Source organism: Ceratotherium simum, chromosome 5 (genome assembly GCF_057802395.1).
Source record: "Ceratotherium simum simum isolate JZ-2026a chromosome 5, ASM5780239v1, whole genome shotgun sequence".
In the NCBI taxonomy this organism is placed as follows: Eukaryota; Metazoa; Chordata; class Mammalia; order Perissodactyla; family Rhinocerotidae; genus Ceratotherium; species Ceratotherium simum.
Window position 1 is genome coordinate 48,160,016 of NC_141904.1, and position 23,093 is coordinate 48,183,108.

Below are 23,093 nucleotides of genomic sequence, written 5' to 3' on the forward strand. Positions count from 1 at the left end.
AGTAGATCCAAGTTCTGTATTGAATGCTATCTCAAACACATCTTTGGCATTAACAGGATGTCATTTAACCAGTGATATGAATGCTAAACTAATGTGTAAGGCTGATTCCCAAATTAGGTCCCTCATAGGTACAAGTAGTTGATTCGGGAGAAGTTTATACAGATTTTTCAGTTATTTCAAGTTCCTCTTCTCAGTTCGTCCTTCTTCCAAACCGCCCCCGTGCCTTTCCCTCCTCCACGCTGTCTCCTCCCAGCACTCCAGATCTGGGTTCTTCCCTCAGTCTCCTTTCTCCCCGGCGTCAAACCTCGCCCCACCCTCAGCCTCAGTCTGGGGTTGAACTTGTTCCCCTGGCATTCTCTGCAGCTCCGACTGGGTGACGCCTCCGTGTCCTCACCATGGAATTTTCCTGCACTGGGTTCTCCTTTTTGGAGGAGGGTCAGCTCCTAACAGCTTGCCTAACTCCTTGCTTTCCTCAGTATCAATGCCCATGGCTGCCCTGAGCTCATGGGCACTAAGGCCCCTTCTTGCACCCCCCTTCCCGACTGACATTGCTCTGTGGCTTCGATTTTCCCAAAATCCTTTCTGGGGACCCCATGCCTCAGCCAAAGCACAGTGTCTCTCAAAAGTGACAACAAAAACCCAAGCGCACGCCGCTCACTGTGGTTCTCCATGCCATGTTCACTCAGGGAGTGGGCTTCTGCTGAGGCTGATGAAATGCTGCAGGCGAGCATTAGGCCCCTGGGGTCTGAGTGCATAGTCACCATGTGACATTCTTCTCCTCAGCTGCTAGCTGTTACCTGCTCAGAGTGGTAGATGCCAGCAGTGCCTTCGCACACACCCTTAGTATCGCCAAGGAGCAGCGGGAGCTTAGTTCCCTTATCTAGGGCGGCCAGGAGGACGGCTGTCTGAAGGGCACAGGGAAATCAGAGGCGGGGTACAGGGAAGCGGGAGGAGGAAACAACTTCCTAGTTCCTCTCAGAGGCTTAAGAAACACTCAAGGGTCTGGGGGAGCTTTCAAGTTGCTTTATTTCGGGGAGTCCCCGAGAACTGTGACTGGTGAGGTAGAGCTACCAGGGGGATAAAGAGTGGTTTCTTTTGCCCTTAACGGTCAGGACCGTCTGTTCCGAAGGAAGCTGGTCTCTCAACTGTCCCGGGCCATTCCCACAGCAACTCAGATGGTGGGTCAGGAGGCTGTGCCCTTCTCCGCAGAAACTGGGTCAAGTGGTAAGTCAACTGTGTATTTAACCAGTTAGTGCATGTGGATGCTGAAGATGGTTTCACTTTTGCAAACATTTGTTTATATCTTTCGAGAGAAGAACTCAGACCTCTCAGCCTGTCACAGGAAGCTGTTTCAGGGGGTGAGCAAACTTTTTAACCACATAGAAATTACAACTGACTCTAATTTCGTGAAACTAAACCACAGTACTTGGGTGTCTTTAATTGTGTATTCTCTTATGTGTCTTCAAGTAGGCAAGAATTTCTTGTTTTTACTGAGAGAATTAACTTCTATGAAGACGTGTCACGTTTTATTTCTCTGTGGTGATAGCACTCTACTGAGCACCTAAGGGCTTAATGAATAGACCAATTCTAGTAGCTGCTCTGGGGAGGTAGGGAGGTGTTAAAGAAATGTTTATGTTCTGTCTTCTGTGATGTAGACCTACTCTGGCTGAAATTAAGCACCAGAAGAGGAATGTATGGCTTCATGGGCACTAGTCTGTGTGTGTTTCCTCCAGGACCCTACAGCTGTATGAAAGGGTAATAATCTTTCATTTATCCACAGGGCAGCCTGAAGATGGCTAATCACAGGCCCACAGAGGATGACTATGACGTCCTCATAGAGGACGATCTGAAGAACAACGAGATAGAACAATGCGACCAATATGACAACAAGATTCTCTCAACCCAGCTGGTGCCACCCCTCTACACGATGGTGTTCATACTTGGTCTCCTGGACAATCTCTTGGCTGTGCTTATCCTGGTAAAACATAAAGGACTCAAAAAAGTGGGAAATATCTATTTCCTAAACTTGGCACTTTCTAATTTGTGTTTCTTGGTCACCCTGCTGTTCTGGGCTCACTCTGCTGCCCGTGGGGGGATTCTCGGCGATCCCATGTGTCAAATTCTTGTTGCGCTCTCCTCTGTAGGCCTATACAGTGAGGCGTTTTTCAACGTCCTTCTGACTGTGCAAAGGTACCTGGTGTTTTTTGATGTGGAGACCCTTTCCTTGGTGCCCTGTGGCATCATCACAAGTATCCTGGCATGGATAACAGCCGTTCTGGTCTCTTTGCCAGAATTCATGTTTTACAAACCTCAGATGGAAAGCCAGAAATACAAGTGTTTCTTTAGCAAACCTCATTTCCTGCCAGCTGATGAGACATTCTGGAATCAGTTTCTGACCTTGAAGATGAACATTTTGGGACTTCTTTTCCCACTGTTTGTTTTTATATTTTGCTACGTGGGAATGAGAAAGACACTAAGGTTTGGGGAGAGCAACTATGACATTTACAAGCTTGTTTTTGCCGTAATGGTTGTTTTCCTTCTGATGTGGGGACCCTACAATGTTGCGCTTTTCCTGTCTGCTTTCAAAGAATACTTCTCCCTGCAAGGCTGCAGGAGCAGCTACAACCTGGACAGAAGTGTTCAGATCGTGAAAATCATCGCCACTACCCACTGCTGTGTCAACCCGCTCCTCTACGTATTTCTTGACAAGGAATTTAGGAGACATCTCTGCCACCTTTGCTATCGGTGTAATAGCACTCCACTGCAACCCACTAAGAGACCCACACAACATACACAACAGCACAGGGAAGAAGAGGACGCATCTACTGAAGTGTAAACTAGCCTCCATCAGAGGAAGGATAAATAAACATCGATTTTTGTCTCGTTACGTTGTTTTGTGTAACTGTTTTTACACATTTGTGTATAAAATAGCATACAGGAAGAAAAGGGGAGGTGAGCAAACATTTGCCAAGCGTCGACTTTGTCCCCAGCGCCGTGTTACGCTCTTTACAAATGGTAGCCCCTTCGCTCCACACTGCCCGTCCGTTGTGTGGGTGGGACTGGTCTCATTTCTCTGAGGAGGAAACTGAGGCTCAGAAATTTGTATGAGATGACACAGCTAGAAAGTGGCAGGGCTGGGACACAAACCCGGGTGCCATTCGCTCCAGAGTCCAGGCTTTGTCTCACTTCCAAAAATTGGGACAGAAAACACATAAAATAAATGTGTACTTGAACATAGAATAAAATAAATATGTGCTTTTAAACCAGTTGGACCACATTCCAAATTAGAAGCAACCCATTCACACAGAAGTAATTTTTCAGGCACATTTTATTGCATGTAATTGAGAGAACTAGCTAGCTGGAGGCTGTAGATGAAAAAAGGTACAGTGGTTTGCTCTGTGAAGGTCTCCAGGTTTTCCTGGCTACTCGCCATACCCCCGAGGCCCCCAGATACCCCCAACCTGTGAGCCTCCCAAGGTGTCCAGTACTTCCTCCTATTATATAACAATAGTAAATGGAAGATTTTGTTTAGAAATGTTTAACACAATGCATGCTGTGTCCTTTTCAGTGTAACATATACTTCAGGCCTCACCGGCCTGTGACTACAAAACCATGTCCCCCCTCCTTTCTATAGCTAAATTCATAGTGCACAGGCTCCCACCTGCCACATCAGCAGGAGACCAACTCCTCAGCAGGGTTACCTCCCTGGACCCCCAGATCTGTAAGAGTGGCTCAGCCTTGATCCTAAAACAGCCCTCCTGACTCCGTTGTTCAGAGCTGGACCCCACACTCACTGGTCTCTTGTTACTCTCACCCCTGGTCTCTGAGGCCTTGAGGAAACCACTGTCTTGCTGCCACGGGACACTGCACTGTTCACGGCTGAGTCCTGCAGACATGGGGCCCGGGCCAGCTGCCTCCTCCTGCTGGCCCAGCAGCTTTGCACTGAAGAGAACTGGCGGCCTGGCATCAATGCCTGCTGAAGACCTAACCAAGTCACCCACTCCTGCTGTACCCAAGGGCACCAGCCCACATGGCTCCCCTCCTTGCATCAGACACATGTTCATGCCATTGAAACTTAGAGGAAAGCAGTGGGCCTCTATCCCTCCCTCACAGGAGGCTCCTTCCTTCCTGTCTAAAATTGATGAGTGCAAATAGATACACAGGGACATCTAATCCATCGAAAGCCTAGCTTTTGACAAACCAGAAAGTGTCCTTTATTTCTTCCTCAAGAACAGTAGATGGAAATTTGCCTTAGTTATTTTTCTTTTTTTAATTAAACTTTTTTTTGATAAATTTGAGGTGTTAAATTTTGTAAATTTAAGATGTACACCATGTTACATTGATACACTTGTATACTGTAATATGATTGCCAATGTAACAGTATTTATCACATTACATAATTATAGTACAGTATTATTATCTATATTCATTATACTGTGCATTACAGCTGTATGGTTTATTTACCACTTGTTATAAGTTTGTACTGTTAAACACCATCAGTCTGATCCCTCCACACCCTATCCCCTGGTAACCACTGTTTTACTCTGTTTTTTTACAGGTTTGACTTGTGTGTGTGTGTGTGTGTGTGTGTGCGTGAGGAAGATCAGCCCTGAGCTAACATCCATGCCAATCCTCCTCTTTTTGCTGAGGAAGACTGGCCCTGGGCTAACATCCGTGCCCACCTTCCTCCACTTTTTTTTTTTTTTTATATGGGACGCTGCCACAGCATGGCCTGACAAGTGGTGCATCGGTGCACACCCGGGATCCAAACCTAGGCCACCAGCAGCAGAGCCCCTCCAGGTTTGACTTTTTTAGATTCCACATATGAGTGATATTATATAGTACTTATATTTCTCTGTCTGACTTATCTCACTTAGCATAATGTGTTTAAGGTCCATCCATGTTATTGCAAATCCCAAGATATCTTCATTTTTCGTGGCTGCATAATATTCTATTCTGTATACGTACCAAATCTTTTTTATCCATTCAACTGTTGATTGGCATTTGGGTTGTTTCCGTATCTTGGCTATTGTGAATAATGCTGCGATAAACATGGGTGTGTATATATCTCATCGAAATCCTGTTTTCATTTCCTTCGGGTATTTAGTTAGAAGTGGAATTGCTAGATCGTGTGGTATTTTTAATTTTTTGAGGACTCTCCATATTGTTTTCCAGGTGATTGGACTAATTTACATTCCGCCAACAGTGTACGAGGGTTCCCTTTTCACCACATCCTCTCCAGCACTTGTCTCTTGTCTTCTTGATGATGGCCATTCTGACAGGTGTGAGGTGATATCTTGTGGTTTTTATTTGCATGTCCCTGATGATTAGTGATGTTGAGCATCTTTTCATGTGCCTGTTGGCCATTTTGATGTCCTCTTTGAATAAACGTCCATTTAGTTCTTCTGCCCATTGTTTAATCCAGTTATTTGGTTTTTTGGTCATTGTTGTTATTAAGTTGTGTTAGTTCTTTATATATTTTGGATATTAACCCCTCATCCAATACATGCTTGGCAAACATTTTCTCCCATTCTGTAGACTGCCGTTTCATTTTGTTAATTGTTTCTTTTGCTGTGCAAAAGCTTTTGAGTGTGATGTAGTCCCATTTGTTGATTTTTTTTTTTTTTTTTTGCTTGAGGAAGATTAGCCCAGAGCTTACATCTGTGCCAGTCTTCCTCTACTTTATATGTGGGTCGCCACCACAGTGTGGCTGATGAGTGGAATAGGTCCACGCCTGGGATCCAAATCCACAAACCCAGGCTGCTGAAGTGGAACTTGCCAAACCCAACCACTATGCCACAGGGCCGGCCCCAGTGCCGCCCACCCTCATTTGTTGATTTTTGCTTTTGTTGTTTGTGCTTTTGGTGTCATGTCCAAAAAATCATTGCCAAGGCCAATATCAATAAGCTTCTTCCTTATGTTTTCTTCTAGGAGTTTTATGGTATCATTTCCTGTGTTTAAGTCTTTGGTCCATTTCAAGTTAATTTTTGTAAGTCATGTGAGATGGAGTCCAATTTCATTGTTCTGTGTGTATTTTTCCAGTTTTCCCACTATTATTTGTTGAAGAGACTGTCCTTCTCCCACTGGGTGTTCTTGGCTCCCTTGTTGAATATTAGTTGACTGTATTTGTCAGGATTTAATTCTAGGCTCTCTATTCTGTTCCATTGGTCAATGTTTCTATTGTTGGTGCCAGTACCTTACTGTTTTTATTACTATGGCTTTGTAGTATAGTTTGTAATCAGGAAGTGTGCTATCTTCAGCTTTGTTCTTTATTCTCAGAATTGCTTTGGCTATTCGAGGTCTTTTGTGATTCCACACAAATTTCAGGAGTGTTTCTTCTATTTCTGTGAAGAATCCCCACCATTTTGATGGGGATTGCATTGAATCTGTAAATGGCTTTGGGTAGTATGGCCATTTTAACAGTATTTATTCTTCCAATCCATGAGCATGTGCTGTCTTTCCATTTGTTTGTGTCTTCTGTGATTTCTTTCAGCAGTCTTGTAGTTTTGATTGCACAGATATTTCACTTCCTTGGTTAAATTTATTCCTAAGTATTTTATTGTTTTTGATGCTACTATGATTGGGATAGTTTTCTTTATTTCTTTTTCCAATGCTTCATCATTAGTGTAAAGGAATGTCACTGATTTCTGTAAGTTGATTTTGTAACCTGCCACCTTACTGAAATCATTGATTCATTCCAACAGTTTTTTGATTGACTCTTTGGGATTTTCTATATATACGATCATATTGTCAGCAAATAGAGACAATTTTACTTCTTCCTTCCCTATTTGGATGACTTCTATTTCTTTGGCTTGCCTAATTGCTCTGGGTAGGACTTCCAGTACTATCTTGAATAGGAGTAGTGAGAGTGAGCAGTCCTGTCTTGTTCCTGATCTCAGAGGAAGCTCTTTCAATTTTTCTCCATTGAGTATAATGTTAGCTCTCGGTTTGTCATATGTGGCCTTTATTATGTTGAGGTATGTTTCTTCTATACCCAATCTATTAAAGGTTTTTATCATGAAAGGATGCTATATTTTGTCAAATGCTTTTTCTGCATCTATTGAGATGATCATGTGATTTTTATCTTTCATTTTATTGATGTGATGAATTACAATTATTGATTTACATCTGATGAAACATCTTTGTATCCCAGGGATAAATCCTACTTGGTCATGGTGTACAATCCTTTTAATGTGATCTTGAATTTGGTTTGCTAATATTTTGCTGAGAATATTTGCATTTATATTCATCAGGAGTATTGGTCTATGATTTTCTTTTCTTGTGATATCCTTATCTGGTTTTGATATCAAGGTAATGCTGGATTTGTAGAATGAGTTTGGAAGTGTTCCCTCTTCCTCAATATTTTGGAAGAGTTTGAGGAGGATTGGTGTTAATTCTTCTTCAAATGTTTGATAGAATTCACCAGTGAAGCTGTCTGGCCCTAGAGTTTTCTGTATTGGGGGTTTTTTGATGACTGACTCAATCTTTTGATTCATTATTGGCCTGTTTAGATTTTTTATTTCTTCCTGATTCAGTCTTGGTAAGCTACGTGTTTCTAGAAATGTACCCATTTCTTCTAGGTTATGTAATTTGTTGGTATATCATTGTTCACAGTAGTCTCTTATAATTGTCTATATTTCTCTAGTATCAGTTGTGACATTTCCTCTTTCGTTTCTAATTTTATTTAAGTCTTCTCTTTTTTTCTTAGTCTAGCTAAAGGTTTGTCAATTTTGTTTATCTTTTCAAAGAATCAGCTTTTAGTTTTGTTGATCCTTTCTATTTTTTCTGGTCTCTATTTCATTTATTTCCACTCTGATTTTTATTATTTCTGTCCTTCTGCTAAAGTTGGGCTTAAATTTTTCCTCTTTTTCTAATTCCTTGAGGGTAAAGTTAGGTTGTTTTTTTGAGATCTTTCTGATTTCTTAATATATATGTTTATTGCTACAAACTTTCTTCTCAGAACTGTTTTTGCTGCATCCCACAAAATTTGATATGTTGTAATTTCATTTTCATTTGTTTTCAGATAATTTTTTATTTCCCTTGAGATTTCTTCTTTGACCCATTGGTTGTTTAGAAGTGTGTTGTTTAGTTTCCGTACATTTGAATATCTACTCACTTCCTCTTATTGTTGATTTCTAACTTCATGCCATTGTGGTCAGAGAAGACAGTTGGTATGATTTCAGTCTCCTTAAATTTGCTAAGATTAGTTTTGTGGCCTATCATATGATCTATCCTGGAGAATGTTCCATTTGCATTTGAGAAGAATGTTTATTCTGCTGCTGTCAAATGGAATATTCTATGTATATCTATTAAGTCCATTTGTTCTAAAGCATGGTTCAATTTCAATGTTTCCTTGTTGATTTCCTGTCTGGATGACCTATCCATTGCTGATAGTGGGGTATTGAAGTCCTCTACTATTGTTGTATTTTTGTCTATTTCTCCCTTTAGATCTATTAGTATTTGCTTAATATATTTTGGTGCTCAGATGTTGGAGCATATATATTTATGATTGTTATATCTTCTTCATGTGTTGACCTCTGTATTCATTATATAATGACCTTTTTTTGTCTCTTGTTACTTTTTTGTGTGTGTGTGTGAGGAAGATCAGCCCTGAGCTAACATCCACGCTAATCCTCCTCTTTTTGCTGAGGAAGACCGGCTCTGAGCTAACATCTATTGCCAATCCTCCTCCTTTTTTTTTTTCCCCCGCAAAGCCCCAGTAGATAGTTGTATGTCATAGTTGGACACCCTTCTAGTTGCTGTATGTGGGACGCGGCCTCAGCATGGCTGGAGAAGCGGTGCGTTGGTGCACGCCCAGGATCTGAACCCAGGCCGCCAGTAGCGGAGCGCCCGCACTTAACCGCTAAGCCACGGGGCCGGCCCCTCTTGTTACTTTTGATTACCATATACTTGGAGTATCATCTTCCACCCCTTCACTTTGAGTCTATGTTTGCTTTGGAGCTGAGATGAGTCTCCTGAAGGCAGCATATAGTTGGGCCTTGTTCTTTAATCTACCCAGCAACTCTGTGCCTTTTGATTGGTGAGTTTAATCTATTTACATTTATGATAATTATTGATATATGAGGACTTACTACTGCCATTTTATCTTTGGTTTTCTGGTTGTTTTGTATCTCCATTGTTTCTTTTTCTTTGTGTTTCTGTTGCCTTTTTAGTTTGGTGGTTTTCTATGATGATTTGCTCAGTTTCCCCTTTTTCTAATGTTTCATGTGTAACTCTAGATTTTTTGTGATTACCATGAGGATTGTATAAAATGTCTCATAGATAAAATAATCCTTTTTCTGCTGATAGCAATTTATCTTCATTTGCCTAAAAGTTTCCATCATTTTTCTCTCCTTTTATATTTTTATCATCACAAATTATCCCTTGATGTGCTGTGAGTTAGTTACCAAACTGTAGTAGCTATAGTTATTCTTGATGCTTTTTTTCCTTTAACCTTTATGCTATTATTAAATGTTTAACACTCTATTATAAAACAGAGTTATAATTTGCTGATTCTGTCTGTCCATTTATCACCTTACTCAAAGTTTTGTGTACTTTTATCTTTTTGTTTCAGGTAGAAGAGTTCCTTTCAACATTTCTTGTAAGTCAGGTCTATTGGTGGTGAACTCCCTCAGCTTTTTTTTTGTCTGGAAAGCCTTTATTTCTCCTTTGTATCTGAAGGATAACTTTGCTGGATAGAGTATTCTTGGCTGGCACTTTTTATTTTTCAATACTTTGAATACATTATTCCACTCTCTCCTGGCCTGTAGAGTTTCTGCTGAGAAATCTGCTTATAGTCTAATGAAGGTTCCCTTGTAGGTTACTCTCTCTTTTTCCCTGGATGCTTTAAGATTCTTTCTTTATCATTGACTTTTGACAGTATCATTATAATGTGTCTTGGAGAGGGTTTTTGCATTGAGACAGTAAGGTGATCTATTAGCTTTGTGGACTTCTATGTCTAGTTCTTTCTCTAGGTTTGGAAAGTTCTCAGCTATTATTTCTTAAATAACTTCTCTGTTCCCTTCTCCTTCTCTTCACCTTCTGGCATACCCATTATTCTCATGTTGGCTTTCCTAAAGAAGTCTGGTAACTCTTGTAGGGTTTCTTTGTTTTTAAAAAATCTTAGTTCTCTCTCCTCTTCCACCTGCATCATTTCTAGATGTCTATCTTCCAGATCAGTTATTCTCTCTTCCATCTGATCTTCTCTATTTCCAATACTTTCTAATCTATTCTTCATCTCATTTATTGAGTTCTTCAGCTCCAGAATTTCTGTTTGGTTCTTTTTTAGAATTTCAACCTCTTTGGGAAAGTACTTCTTATGTTCATTAATTTTATTCCTGAGTTCATCAAATCACCTTTCTGAGTCTTGTTATAGTTTGTTGAATTTCTTCCTAACAGTTATTTTGGATATTCTATCTGTTAGATCCCAATCTTCTGTGACTTTGAATTTGGTTGCTGGAGAATTCTCATTTTCTTTTTGATACCATATTACCATGATTTCTCCTGGTGTTTGATGAAATGTCCCTCTACCAGTGCATTTGAAGTAACAAACACCTTTCTTGTTCAAGCTTTACTTATTTTAACAGTTCCGTAGGCTGGGAATCAGAAGCCTTTCTTTTGTTTTCCAGCAGGTGGCACTATAGAACAAATTTTTGGCTTCTCTTACCTGCACTGCCTTGTGGCTATACTTGGGAGTGCACGCTTTCCGCCCTCCAACCCCTCTATCATTGTCTGTGACATTGGAGTCACCAGTGCTGTTGTCACTGCCGGGGGGGAGGGGTGCAGAGTCTTGGGCACTGCCGCAGCTCCTGGAACCACTGGAGTCACAACCACTGCTACTCCCCAGTTCCACCACTGCTCTCCTAGTTCCGCTGCCTCCATGAGATCCAATCCACCCACCTTCAGACGTATAGATGTATGGATCTCTCCAGTGTCTTGTGTGCTGTGCAGAGAAAACCGTGCTGGGTTATGGATGTCCTACTGGTTTTAAATTGAAGGGGAGAGACAAATGGAATGACTCAAGTCACCATGATGCTGACGTCACTTGAAATTTGCTTTATATTGATGAAATGAGAAGGAAAAAATCTTATTTTCTGAACATCAGAAATCTCCATATGCCACCCCATAACTGAAGATCCCCATTTATGTTAGATAAATTATTTGAAAAGCCTGAGTGGTAGATGACATCTTAAGTGACATGCTTGAGTAACAATAGATGGCTCTGAACTACATTCTATGATAGTGGATCTCAAATGTTAGCACACATCACAACCTCCATGTTGAAATACAGATTGCTGAGCCCCAACCCAGAGTGTCTGATTCATAGGTCTGGGGTGAAATGTGAGAATTTGCATTTCTAACAGATTCCCAGGGGATGCTAATACTGCTGGCCCGGGGACCACACTCAGAACCACTGTTCTAGGGAGAAGGAATTCAGCTAACTAAGGGGTTTTGTTTTGTGCTGAATATAGCATGCAAGTTAGAACCAGGGAGAAATTGTTCAGGAAGTAGAGGGGTTTGGGGAGATGGGAAATGAGAGGCTGCAGTGGAGGGAGGGAGAAAGGATATAGGAGGCAGCTGTTAGTTTTGGGGAGAGGAACAAAAGGACTTACACTAATGATTTTAGTTTTGCTGAGCCCGTGATGTAACTTCTTCTCTGACATCCTGAGGCACTCGCTGGGGCCTTGTGGCTGGCTCTGCTCTTTTAGGGGTGTGACAGAGCTTCAAGTCTGACCTCAAGGTGAGCTGGAGTGAGTGCAGAGGTGACAGCTATGACCAAGAAAAGCCACTCAGGGTTTTTTCCTAGAACAAAAGATTCCACTATTCCAAAGGTGAATGCTTATCACCATCATAAAAGAAAGAAAGAAACTGATGGTGACATTTTAAATGGCAGTTCTTCTAGTTTCAAAAACAATGTAGAACAACTGAAACTCTAGTGCACTGCTAGTGGGAATGTAAATTGGCACAACCACAACCACTGTGGAAAAATCTGGCAGTTTCTTAAAAAGTTAAGCATATATCTATCAGCCATTCTGCTCCTAAGTATTTACCCAAGAGAAATGAAAACATATATCCGTATGAACACTTGTACACGGGTGTTCATAGCAGCTTTATTTGTTTATAACAGCACCAAACTGGAAACAACTCAGATGTCCATCAACAGATGAATAGATAAACAAATAGTGGCATATCTCTGTAATGAAATGCTACTCATCAATTTAAAAAAACAGACTATTGATATACACAACAGCATGCATGAATCTCAAAGTGCTACGTTAAGAAAGACAGAATTTTTTTTAAAAAAGTATTCACTCTACCATTCTATTTATATAAAATTCTAGAAAATGCAAACTAATCCATAGTAACAGAAAACAAATCAGTGGTTGCTGAGGATGTTGTGGGTGGGAGAGGAGGAGGATGGATTACAAAGAAGCACAAGGAAACTTTTGGGGATGTGGATATATTTGTTATCTTGATTGTGGTGATGGTTTCACTAGCATATATGTATGTCAAAACTTATCAAATTGTATACCTTAAATATGTGGTTTTTTGTGTCTACTATGCCTCAATAAGGCTATAAATAAAACCTCTAATATCTGCCAGGCACTCCATTATATTAGTATGACTTGTCTTGGAAATGCACAATAAGCATTTGCCTGGGAAGATCCAGTGCCCGTGTTTCTGTTACATATCCCAAGTAGAAGTGACAGATAAAATGCAGGATGCCCATGAACCACAACCTGTCATCTCCACCACTGAGGAGGGAGGAGAAGGAAGTGGCACCTGGGAGAGACCCCATAGAAAGCAGAGTCTATAGTAAGCACTGGCCCTTCCATGTCCTCAGTGGGCTTGCTATGGATGAATTATGTCCCCCAAAATTCATATGTTGAAGAACTAACTCCCAATATGATGGTATTTGGAGATAGGGCCTTTTGGAGGGAATTAGGTCTAGATGAGAACATGAGGATGTAGCCCTCATCACGCGATTAGAGCCCTTATGAGAAGAGACACCACGGAGCTTGCAGTTTCTCTCTCCATCACGTGAGCACACAGAGAGAAGACAGCCTGCACAAAAACTCAACCATACTGGCACCTTGATCTTGAACTTCCAGCCTCCAGAACTGGGAGAAGTAAACTTCTGTTGTTTAAGCCACTCATCTATGGTATTTTGTTATGGCAGCCTGAGCTAACTAAGACAGAGCTCATCCAGAGTGCCTAAATAGCAAATTAAAACATTATGACAAGGCAAGAGCAAGACCTTGGAAGAAAGTACCCCGGCAGATCTGAAAAGAGAGTCAATTTGAATAGACCAATCACCAGTAAGGAGATCGAAACAGTAATCAAAAACCTCCCCAAAAATAAAAGTCCAAGACCAGACGGCTTCCCTGGTGAATTCTACCAAACATTCAAAGAAGACTTAATACCTATCCTTCTCAAATTCTTCCAAAAAATTGAGGAGGGGGGGAAGCTCCCTAACTCATTCTACGAAGCTGACATTACCCTGATACCAAAACCAGACAAGGACAACACAAAAAAAGAAAATTACAGGCCAATATCACTGATGAACATCGATGCGAAAATCCTCAACAAAATACTAGCAAATCACATACAACAATACGTTAAAAAGATTATACACCATGATCAAGTGGGATTTATTCCAGGTATGCAGGGATGGTTTAACATTCGCAAATCAATCAACGTAATACACCACATTAATAAAATGAAGAACAAAAATCACATGATCATCTCAATAGATGCAGAGAAAGCATTTGACAAGATCCAGCATCCATTTATGATAAAAACTCTGAATAAAATGGGTATAGAAGGAAAGTACCTCAACATAATAAAGACCATATATGAGAAACCCACAGCTAATATCATCCTCAATGGTGAAAAACTGAAAGCTATCCCTGTAAGAACAGGAACCAGACAAGGATGCCCACTGTCACCACTCCTATTTAACATAGTATTGGAAGTCCTAGCCAGAGCAATCAGGCAAGAGAAAGAAATAAAAGGGATCCAAATTGGAAAGGAAGAAGTGAAACTGTCACTATTTGCAGATGACATGATTTTATATATAGAAAACCCTAAAGACTCCACCAGAAAACTTTTAGAAGTAATAAACGAATATGGTAAAGTTGCAGGATACAAAATCAACATACAAAAATCAGTTGCATTTCTGTACACTAACAACGAAGTAGCAGAAAGAGAAATTAAGAATACCATCCCATTTACAATTGCAACAAAAAGAATTAAATACCTAGGAATAAACTTAACCAAAGAGGTGAAAGATCTGTACACCAAAAACTATAAAACATTTCTGAAAGAAATTGAAGAAGACACAAAGAAATGGAAAGATATTCCGTGCTCTTGGATTGGAAGAATTAACATAGTTAAGATGTCCATACTTCCTAAAGCCATTTATAGATTCAATGCAATCCCTATCAAAGTTCCAACAACATTTTTCACAGAAATAGAACAAAGAATTCTAAAATTTATATGGAACAACAAAAGACCCCGAATAGCTAAAGGAATCCTGAGAAAAAGAACAAAGCTGGAGGTATCACACTCCCTGATTTCAAAATGTACTACAAAGCTATAGTAACCAAAACAGCATGGTACTGGCACAAAAACAGACACACAGATCAATGGAATAGAATCGAAAGCCCAGAAATAAACCCACACATCTATGGACAGCTAATCTTTGACAAAGGAGCCAAGAACATACAATGGGGAAAAGAAAGTCTCTTCAACAAATGGTGTTGGGAAAACTGGATAGCCATATGCAAAAAAATGAAAGTAGATCCTTACCTTACACCATACACAAAAATTAACTCCAAATGGATTAAAGACTTGAATGTAAGACCTGAAACTGTGAAAGTTCTAGAAGAAAACATAGGCAGTATGCTCTTCGACATCAGTCTTAGCAACATCTTTTCAAACACCACATCTGACCGGGCAAGAGAAACAATAGAAAAAATAAACAAATGGGACTACATCAAACTAAAAAGCTTCTGCACAGCAAAGGAAACCATCAACAAAACGAAAAGACAACCTAACAATTGGGAGAAGATATTTGCAAACCATACATCTGATAAGGGCTTAATCTCCAAAATATATAAAGAACTCATGCATCTCAACAACAAAAACTACCAACCCAATTAAAAAATGGGCAAAAGACCTGAACAGACATTTCTCCAAAGAAGATATACAGATGGCCAACAGACACATGAAAAGATGTTCAAAATCACTAATTATCAGGGAAATGCAAATCAAAACTACAATGAGATATCACCTCACGCCCGTCAGAATGGCTATAATTAACAAGACAGGAAACAACATGTGTTGGAGAGGATGTGGAGAGAAGGGAACTCTCATACACTGCTGGTGGGAGTGCAAACTGGTGCAGCCACTATGGAAAACAGTATGGAGATTCCTCAAAACATCAAGGATAGAACTACCATATGATCCAGCTATTCCACTGTTGGGTATTTATCCAAAGAACTTGAAAACACCAATTTGCAAAGGTACATGCACCCCTGTGTTCATTGCAGCCTTATTCACGATAGCCAAGACTTGGAAGCAACCTAAGTGCCCATCAAGGGACGAATGGATAAAGAAGCTGTGGTATATATACACAATGGAATACTACTCAGCCATAAGAAACGATGAAATCCAGCCATTTGTGACAACATGGATGGACATTGAGGGTATAATGCAAAGTGAAATAAGTCAGAGGGAGAAGGTCAAATACCATATGATTTCCTTCATTAAGTAGTAGATAATAACAACAATAAACAAATACATAGGGACAGAGATTGGATTGGTGGTTACCAGAGGGGAAGGGGGGAGGGAGGAGGGGGAAAGGGATAATTCAGTACATGTGTGTGATGATGGGTTGTAATTAGTATTTTGGTGGTGAACATGATGTAGTCCATGCAGAAATAGAAGTACAATGATGTACACCTGAAATTTTTACAATGTTATAAACCAATGTTACTGCAATAAACAAAAAATTAAAAAAAAAAAAAAAAAAGAAGTTCAAGAAGAGGAAAAACAGAAGGGATAGAGAAAGTCTCTTCACACATTTATACAAGTGGGTCTGGTCTGCCCATCCACTTCTCCTACCACACGTGGGACAGAAATCTCAGAGAAAACGACTTCATTTTTGGATGTTTACAGACAGAGATGAACTCAAAGAACAATCCTGTCAGAATTTCCAGAATGAAAACATGAAGTGTGTAGAGAATAAAGATCTACAAACTTACAGTGACTGAGAGTGAAATGGTTGTTGCAAATCAAAAGTTTGTGACAGATGATCCAGCTCCGAGAGCCCACACACGTAAAGCAGTATATTTAGAACATTAAGATTCCAATAAGGTCTTCCTCCCATGTCAGAACAAGAATATAGCTATCCTAAAGATAAAAATAACACATCCTTTTCCTCAAACTATTGCATTAGAAAACTAACAACCAATGAAAAGCAAAAGAGAAAGTGCTCGTGCATTCAAGAAAAACTGAGAGTGCTTCTTTCTGTTTTGCCTGTAAATTATTTTCTAATGCAAAAAAACTTCCTATCAGGTCAAGGTAATTCTGATTTGGGACATTTTAGAGAAAGATTGAAATCTCATGAGCAATATCTGATTCATTTCAATTCTATGTATCTGTGGGTACAAACGGAACAAATTTGAAAACAGGAAACACGGTTGATATAGTAAATAGAAAAACAATAAAATTTGAAATTGAAAAAAAATACAGGATGCCCAGTTAAATTTGAATTTCAGTTAAGCAACAAATAATTTTGTCCTTTCATTTTTTCAAATGTGCTTTCACAGACATCTTATCTGTACTGCATAACAGTTCTTCAAAGAAAGCTGAGTATCATCAGCCTCATTTTATCAGTGAAAGCTGAGCCTTAAATCACAGCTCTCAAGCGTCAGAACCTGGACTTGTCCTTTTCCACCTGGTACTTCCTCGCTTGTCCATAGGGCTTCATCTATAGAGTGAATTCCCTACATTACTGTACTGGATTTTTCACAACAATCCAAAGGATTGAGGGAAGACAGGTCCTATGATCGCTGGACCCCTCAGCCACTCATTTATAGACACTGAGAGGCGAAATTCTTCCACAAAGAACCATCTCTGGCACATCTAACAGAAGAAAATCTTTGATCCAAATTTCAGACTCTAAATCTCTTGATTTTCCCCTGTGATGTGGCCTTTAGCTACAAGCAGGGGGGTGAGTCACTTCTCTGGAGGCCCCCGCCATGCTGATCTGGGAGATGGTGGGAGGGAGTGTCTGTCTCTTCCTGTGGGACCTGACATGAGCCGTCTGGCCTCCTTGAGCCTCAGACAACGGGGGATGAGGCGCCTCCCCTCGCAGGGCTGCTAGCCGTGAAGAGGTCTGGGTGAGCTGCACGGCGACTGGCCCGCGGAGCGCTGTCCACACAACCCTATCCCTTGCTCCCTCCACAGATTCCGCCTGCACCTTGGTGGTGCTTGAATTGCAGTTCTCACAGCCCCCTCCTCCCCACGTCTGCCTCCTGCGTCTGCTCCAGGTAAATGACAAGTATGTTTAACAACAGGAACTGAGGAGAGACTAGTGGCTCAGGCCCTGCTTCCTCATTGGAGGGGGTGGTGGGGAGGATTAGATCATCACCAAAGACAAAACTCGTTCTCCTCTGCCCTCAACCGTGTGGTCAGCTCAGCAGCTTTGCTCTGTGAATCTGTGGACAGCCGTCCCCATCGGACCCCCTGCCCACATGCCCTTTCAGGCAGCAGTCTTTGCAGTGCACCCACCGCACACTTCCTGGGCTGCACACACTGCTCACCAGGGCTCAGGACCTTCCCCAGCTACCCCATGCAAACAGGACCTCTGTCCTCTGCAAAGCACAACACCTATGTCCCCAAGCTTGTGTCAATTCTATCTGATGGCAATTCATCCATATACTCATTGTGTCTCTACCCTCATCTCTGAAGGACTCCAGGGCAGAGTCTGTCTAGTTCATCCTGAATGAACTAGAGCCGATGGGGTGTGGTGATGGATGAGGAGGTGGCCTGGAGACAGATTGCAGCCAACGCAGGGGCTGGTACTCCCCAGAGAGGGGTGACGCTCATGCCTGTGAGGGAAGTCAGGAGAGTGGGGCTGACAACCAGTGGGTAATACGAGCACTTTCTCAAAAAGGCTTACAGACATTCTAGGGACTGTTGGGAAAACATGAATATGAACACGGTGTTCGATGATATAGAATTATCATTATCAAGTGTGATAATGAAATTATGATTATGTAGGAGAATGTCCTTATTCTTACAGACCCATGCCGAAGAATTTAGGAGTGAAATGTCATAGTGGCTGCAACTTACATTCAAATAGTTTAATCTCGCTCTCTCACTCACACACACACACACACACACATTCACTCACACAACATCTACATGTAAAGGAAGCGAGGAGGAAAATATGTCAAATGTTAACAAATGTCAGATCTAGATGGATGGCATGTGAACGTTCACTGAGCCCTCTTTGACCCATACTGCATAAACGGAAGTGTTCAAACAAAGTCGAAGGGGAGAACTGACTTTGATGTTGTCTGGATAAAAACAACGAAAAAAGATCAACCACAAGTACAAATTTTAAGAGTCTCTTCCTCTCCGGTCCCTCAAGATTGGAGTCAGACTCAATCTGTAGCAAAGTCGTGGAGAGAACAAGCCCAGGCCCCTCATTTTACCCACATATAAAGCCAAGCCCAGGGAAGGTAAGGGGCTTACTCATAGTCACACAGCCTTGTAGCAGCAGAGCCGGGACTGGGCTCTAGATGTCCCGCCACACAAGCCACTTCCTTCTCCCACTCAGGCCTAGCCTGTAATTATTTCTGAAAACAATGTCCCCCTAAATGAATCTGAATATCCTTTATGGGTAAAGGCTGACTCCCTGAGAAAAAAGTGTGCAGACTGTCAGTCAATTTCCCAGTGACCTAAGAGCACATGACATTCCTCCTGATGTGATGTGACAGGAAACTTGAGCACCACAGAGCAGTGGCTTTTCCCTCGAAAGTAACCCCACACCGCTGGGGAGGAGGCCTGCAGGTGTGCCTTCTGGTCCTTCCGCACTGGAGCGGACACAGACAGCAGCTCAGAGTCCACGCTGCACCGATGCTCCCCAGCACCCAGGCCCTGGCACCGAGGCCCCCGCAGCAGAGCTGTCCCTGCAGCAGAGCAGCTCCAGGCCCTCACCTGGTGCAGTGCTGCGATGGTCATCAACGTTGTGCTCCTAGAGCATCTCCAGGAACTGGTCCTGCACGTCAGGCAAAGGCAGAGCCCACCCTCAAAGAGTGGATGGAAGGAGACACAAGTTTTCTGACCACAGGACAGATACATATGGACTAGAAGAGAGTCATCAAACTACAGCCCTTGGGCCAAATCCAGCCTACCACCTATTTTCGTATGGCCCCTGAGCAAAGAATGACTTTTACATTTTTAAATAGTTGGGAAAAAATCAAAAGAAGAACGATATTTCATGACACATGAAAATTACGTGAAATTCAAATTTCAGTGTCCATAAATAAAGTTTTATTGGAACACAGCCACATTCATTTATATATATATTGCCTGTGGTTGCTTTTGCACTGCAATGGCTGAGTCGAGTAGTTGTGACAGAGACGGTATGCGGGCTCTCATCTCATCACTTCCCACCGGTGCTTGGTACTTACAAGTCCCAATGAGGCGGTTACAGTTCAATAGCATTTCAAGAACCACACTGTGATGTTGTGATGTGATAAGAAGTTTATATATATGGTCTTCCTCCCTGAATGATAGGAATGTCTTTTGGTATGCATAATAAGCCTCTTTCAACTATACCTGAGTTTATGGTAATGAGGGGACTTGGTGGTTCTCTAGATAACTTCACAATGAGAGATGGTTGCCAGGGGAACCAACCAGGTGATTAGAAGGTTGGAACTCTCAGCCCTACTTCCTGACCTCCAGGGATTTAATCCATTGTGCCTATATAATGGAACTTCCATAAAACCTTAAACTACAGGATTCGCAGAGCTTCTTGGTTAGTGAATGCATCCACGTGCTTGGAGAGTGGCCCTCCCTAACTCCATGGAGATAGAAGCTCCTGCTCTCAGAACCCTTCCAGACCTCACCCCGTGTAACTCTTCATCTGGCTGTTCATTTGTATCCTTTATAATAAATCAGTAGTTGTAAGTAGAGTGTTTCCCTGGTTCGGTGAGCCATTATAGCAAATTACCAAACTTGAGGAGGGGGTCATGAGAATCCCCAATTTGTAGCCAAGTTAGAAAGAAGTGAGGGTAACCTGGGAACCTGCTACTTGCAATTGGCATCTGAAGGAGGAGGGCAGTCTTGTGGGACTGAGCCCTTAGCCCATGGGGTCTGTGTTAACTCCAGGTGGTTAGTGTCGAATTGAATTGACTTATAGGACACTCAGTTGGTCCCCACAGAGAATTAGAGAATTGCTTGATGTAGAAAACCCACATATTTGGTGTCATAAGTATTGTGAGTAGAGAAGGAGTTTCCCTTTACACACGTAGAGCCATAGCACAACCTTTTATTTTATTTTTATTACCCGTACGTATCCATCAGGTCAAAACAAGAAAAGAATAGAACATTGAACTTTGCATGTCACACTGTTAAGACACTATGGAGTATGGATTATTTTGTTATCAAGTTGGATGGCAAAGCATTGTATTTATTATGCAATGAAACAATCGTTGTGCTAAAAGAATACAATATGGGTTGACATTTCCAGATTAAGCATTCATAGCAGTATTTCCAACTCACAGCCAAAAAATGGTCAGGAAAATTAGAAGTTTTAAAGTGAACTATCTCATCACGACAGAATTTCTTCAAAACAAAAATTGAAAATAAGGCTGCAAGCAAAATAAGTTTCTGAATGGCTCATTTGTTAGCCAAGCAAGGACAGCCACTTAACTATGTTGAGTACATTAAATCATGTTTGATTGCAGCAATAAAAAAATATCTGGAGAAAATAAACTCATTTAAGCCTGTTAGCGTTCTACTGACAACAGTTGCTCAAAGACTTGAGGACATTGGGAAAAACATCAATAGTCAATTAAAAACAAGATAAATGATTTTGAATGGTTTTCCTTGGCTTTTGATGAGTCAACAGATGTTACAGTTGCTGTCAATTGTTTATTTGAAGAGTAGGGTGAGTTTGAAGTGAGTGAAGAATTAGCCTCCATGAGTAGTCTGGGTGGAATAATACAGGCTTCTTTATTTATGGAATAATAAAGAAATTGAGAAAACAATAATTCAGTGCAATCTAAAGTGGAACCTGCTATAATGTATTACAACTGATCGTGGTTAAAATATGTGTTGAGCAGAAACAGGCTTAGTTAGGCAAATTTACAAAATTTGTAAAAATGGGAGGTGTTTCAAGTCTGTGACTATTCATTAAAAATACCTAGTACTTTGTGGAAAATATTTGAATGTATGATGTGGATCAAACCGTAGTGTCAACAATGAACTTCATTTGCTTTCATGGACTTAACCATCATCAGTTCTGTGAATCTGTTTCAGAAACAGAAATTCAATACCCTGATTTACCCTACCACACAGCAGTTTGATGGCTTAGCAGTGGTCAAGTTTTACGGTGATATTTTGAGGTCAGGGCCGAGATTGAAATTTTTCTGAACAAGAAGGACTGTCCTTGTCTACTTTATAGAACACTGAATGGCTTTGAAAATTAGATTTTTCTGCAAAATTGATCATGTTTCTTAATAAACTCAACCTAGAAGCACAAGGCAAAATAGCACTTACATATGAAACATATACTGCAGTGAAGTCACTTGACAACTAATGTTTGAATCACAAGAAATATCAAGCCACTTTATTTATTTATTTATTTATTTATTGCTGAGGAAGATTGGCCCTGGGCTAACACCTGTGCCCATCCTCCTCTACTTTTACATGTGGGACGCCTGCCACAGCATGACTTAATAAGGAGTGCATAGGTCTGCACCTGGGATCTGAACCTGTGAACCCCGGGCTGCCTAAGCGGAGCACACGAACTTAACCACTACGCCTCCGGGCCGGCCCCATCAGGGGCACTTCCCACGCTATCAAAGTTAAGATAAAACACGAGGTCTCCATTCTCATACAAATTTGTATCAGATATATTTTCTGAGCTCAAACTACAGCTCCAGTGGTGTTTTTCAGAACTTAGTGCAGGACTAAAGAGATGTCCATATTTCAAAATCAATTTAACTGTACAATTGAAGAGCTTCCGTCTAATCTTCAGTTGGAAGTGGTCTGCAATCTAATGACATGCCATGCTAGAAGGTCATGCTAGAAGAACATCAGGAGAAGAATCTAATAGAAATCTATAAATGTTTCCAAGTGATAAATATGCACAATTAAAATTATATGCTTGCAGATTAGTATCAGTATTTGGCAGTACCTATGTAAAAATGTAAAAGGACATTTTCAAACATGAAATATGTAAAATTTCACTTACAGATCAGCATTAAAAGATGAACATTTGCAATCAATTTTAATAATAGGGAATACTAACCTTGACCCCCAATTAAGCAAAATGTTATCCCTCCCAAAAGAATTCCATTCTTCCCATTAGTAGACCCGTATTACCAAAAAAATTGCACTCCAGTTATGAGTCGGTACGGATACCTCCCACTCCACTCCAATCCACTGGCTCTGCCTTGCCTGCCCCATTCCATATTTCTATCTTCCTTCCTTCTTTCACAGTAACTCTAGGTCCCCAACACATTTACTCATTTCCTCACTTCCTCAATCCTACACACACATAAAAAGGTTTCAGAATTACTACACCCATAACACTTAGAGTCCCCAGTAGACAGAGATAAAAATGATCAGGAGAGGTGCCCAAACCAGGCCTAAAGATGTGGCCTGGAGTAGGGGAGATGAAGTTGTTACTGAGCCAGGGAGAGTGACTGATGTTACAACAAGATGGGGCAGTGGCCTGACTGGAGGGTAAATGAGATCAAATGTGAATGATTCGCCCACAGGGAGCCCAATCTCTGAAGCTATTTTGTGGTTCTCTGTATGAGGAAGTATCAGCAATGCAAGATAAA

General features: G+C 41.1%; 1 protein-coding gene across 2 annotated transcripts; it reads left to right on the plus strand.

Annotated features, from left to right (window-relative positions):
* The first annotated feature begins 835 nt into the window (after positions 1-835).
* On the plus strand, positions 836-2,887 carry CCRL2 (C-C motif chemokine receptor like 2). Of its 2 annotated transcripts, none has more exons than XM_014791365.2 (2): positions 836-1,224; positions 1,781-2,887. In XM_014791365.2, the coding sequence occupies exon 2, from the start codon at positions 1,793-1,795 to the stop codon at positions 2,834-2,836; it is 1,044 nt and encodes a 347-aa protein (XP_014646851.2). In that variant the 5' UTR covers positions 836-1,224; positions 1,781-1,792; the 3' UTR covers positions 2,837-2,887. The 2 variants fall into 2 exon arrangements, with proteins under 2 accessions (XP_014646851.2, XP_087287851.1); XM_087431725.1 differs by lacking the exon at positions 836-1,224 and adding an exon at positions 1,235-1,358.
* Positions 2,888-23,093: the final 20,206 nt, after the last annotated feature.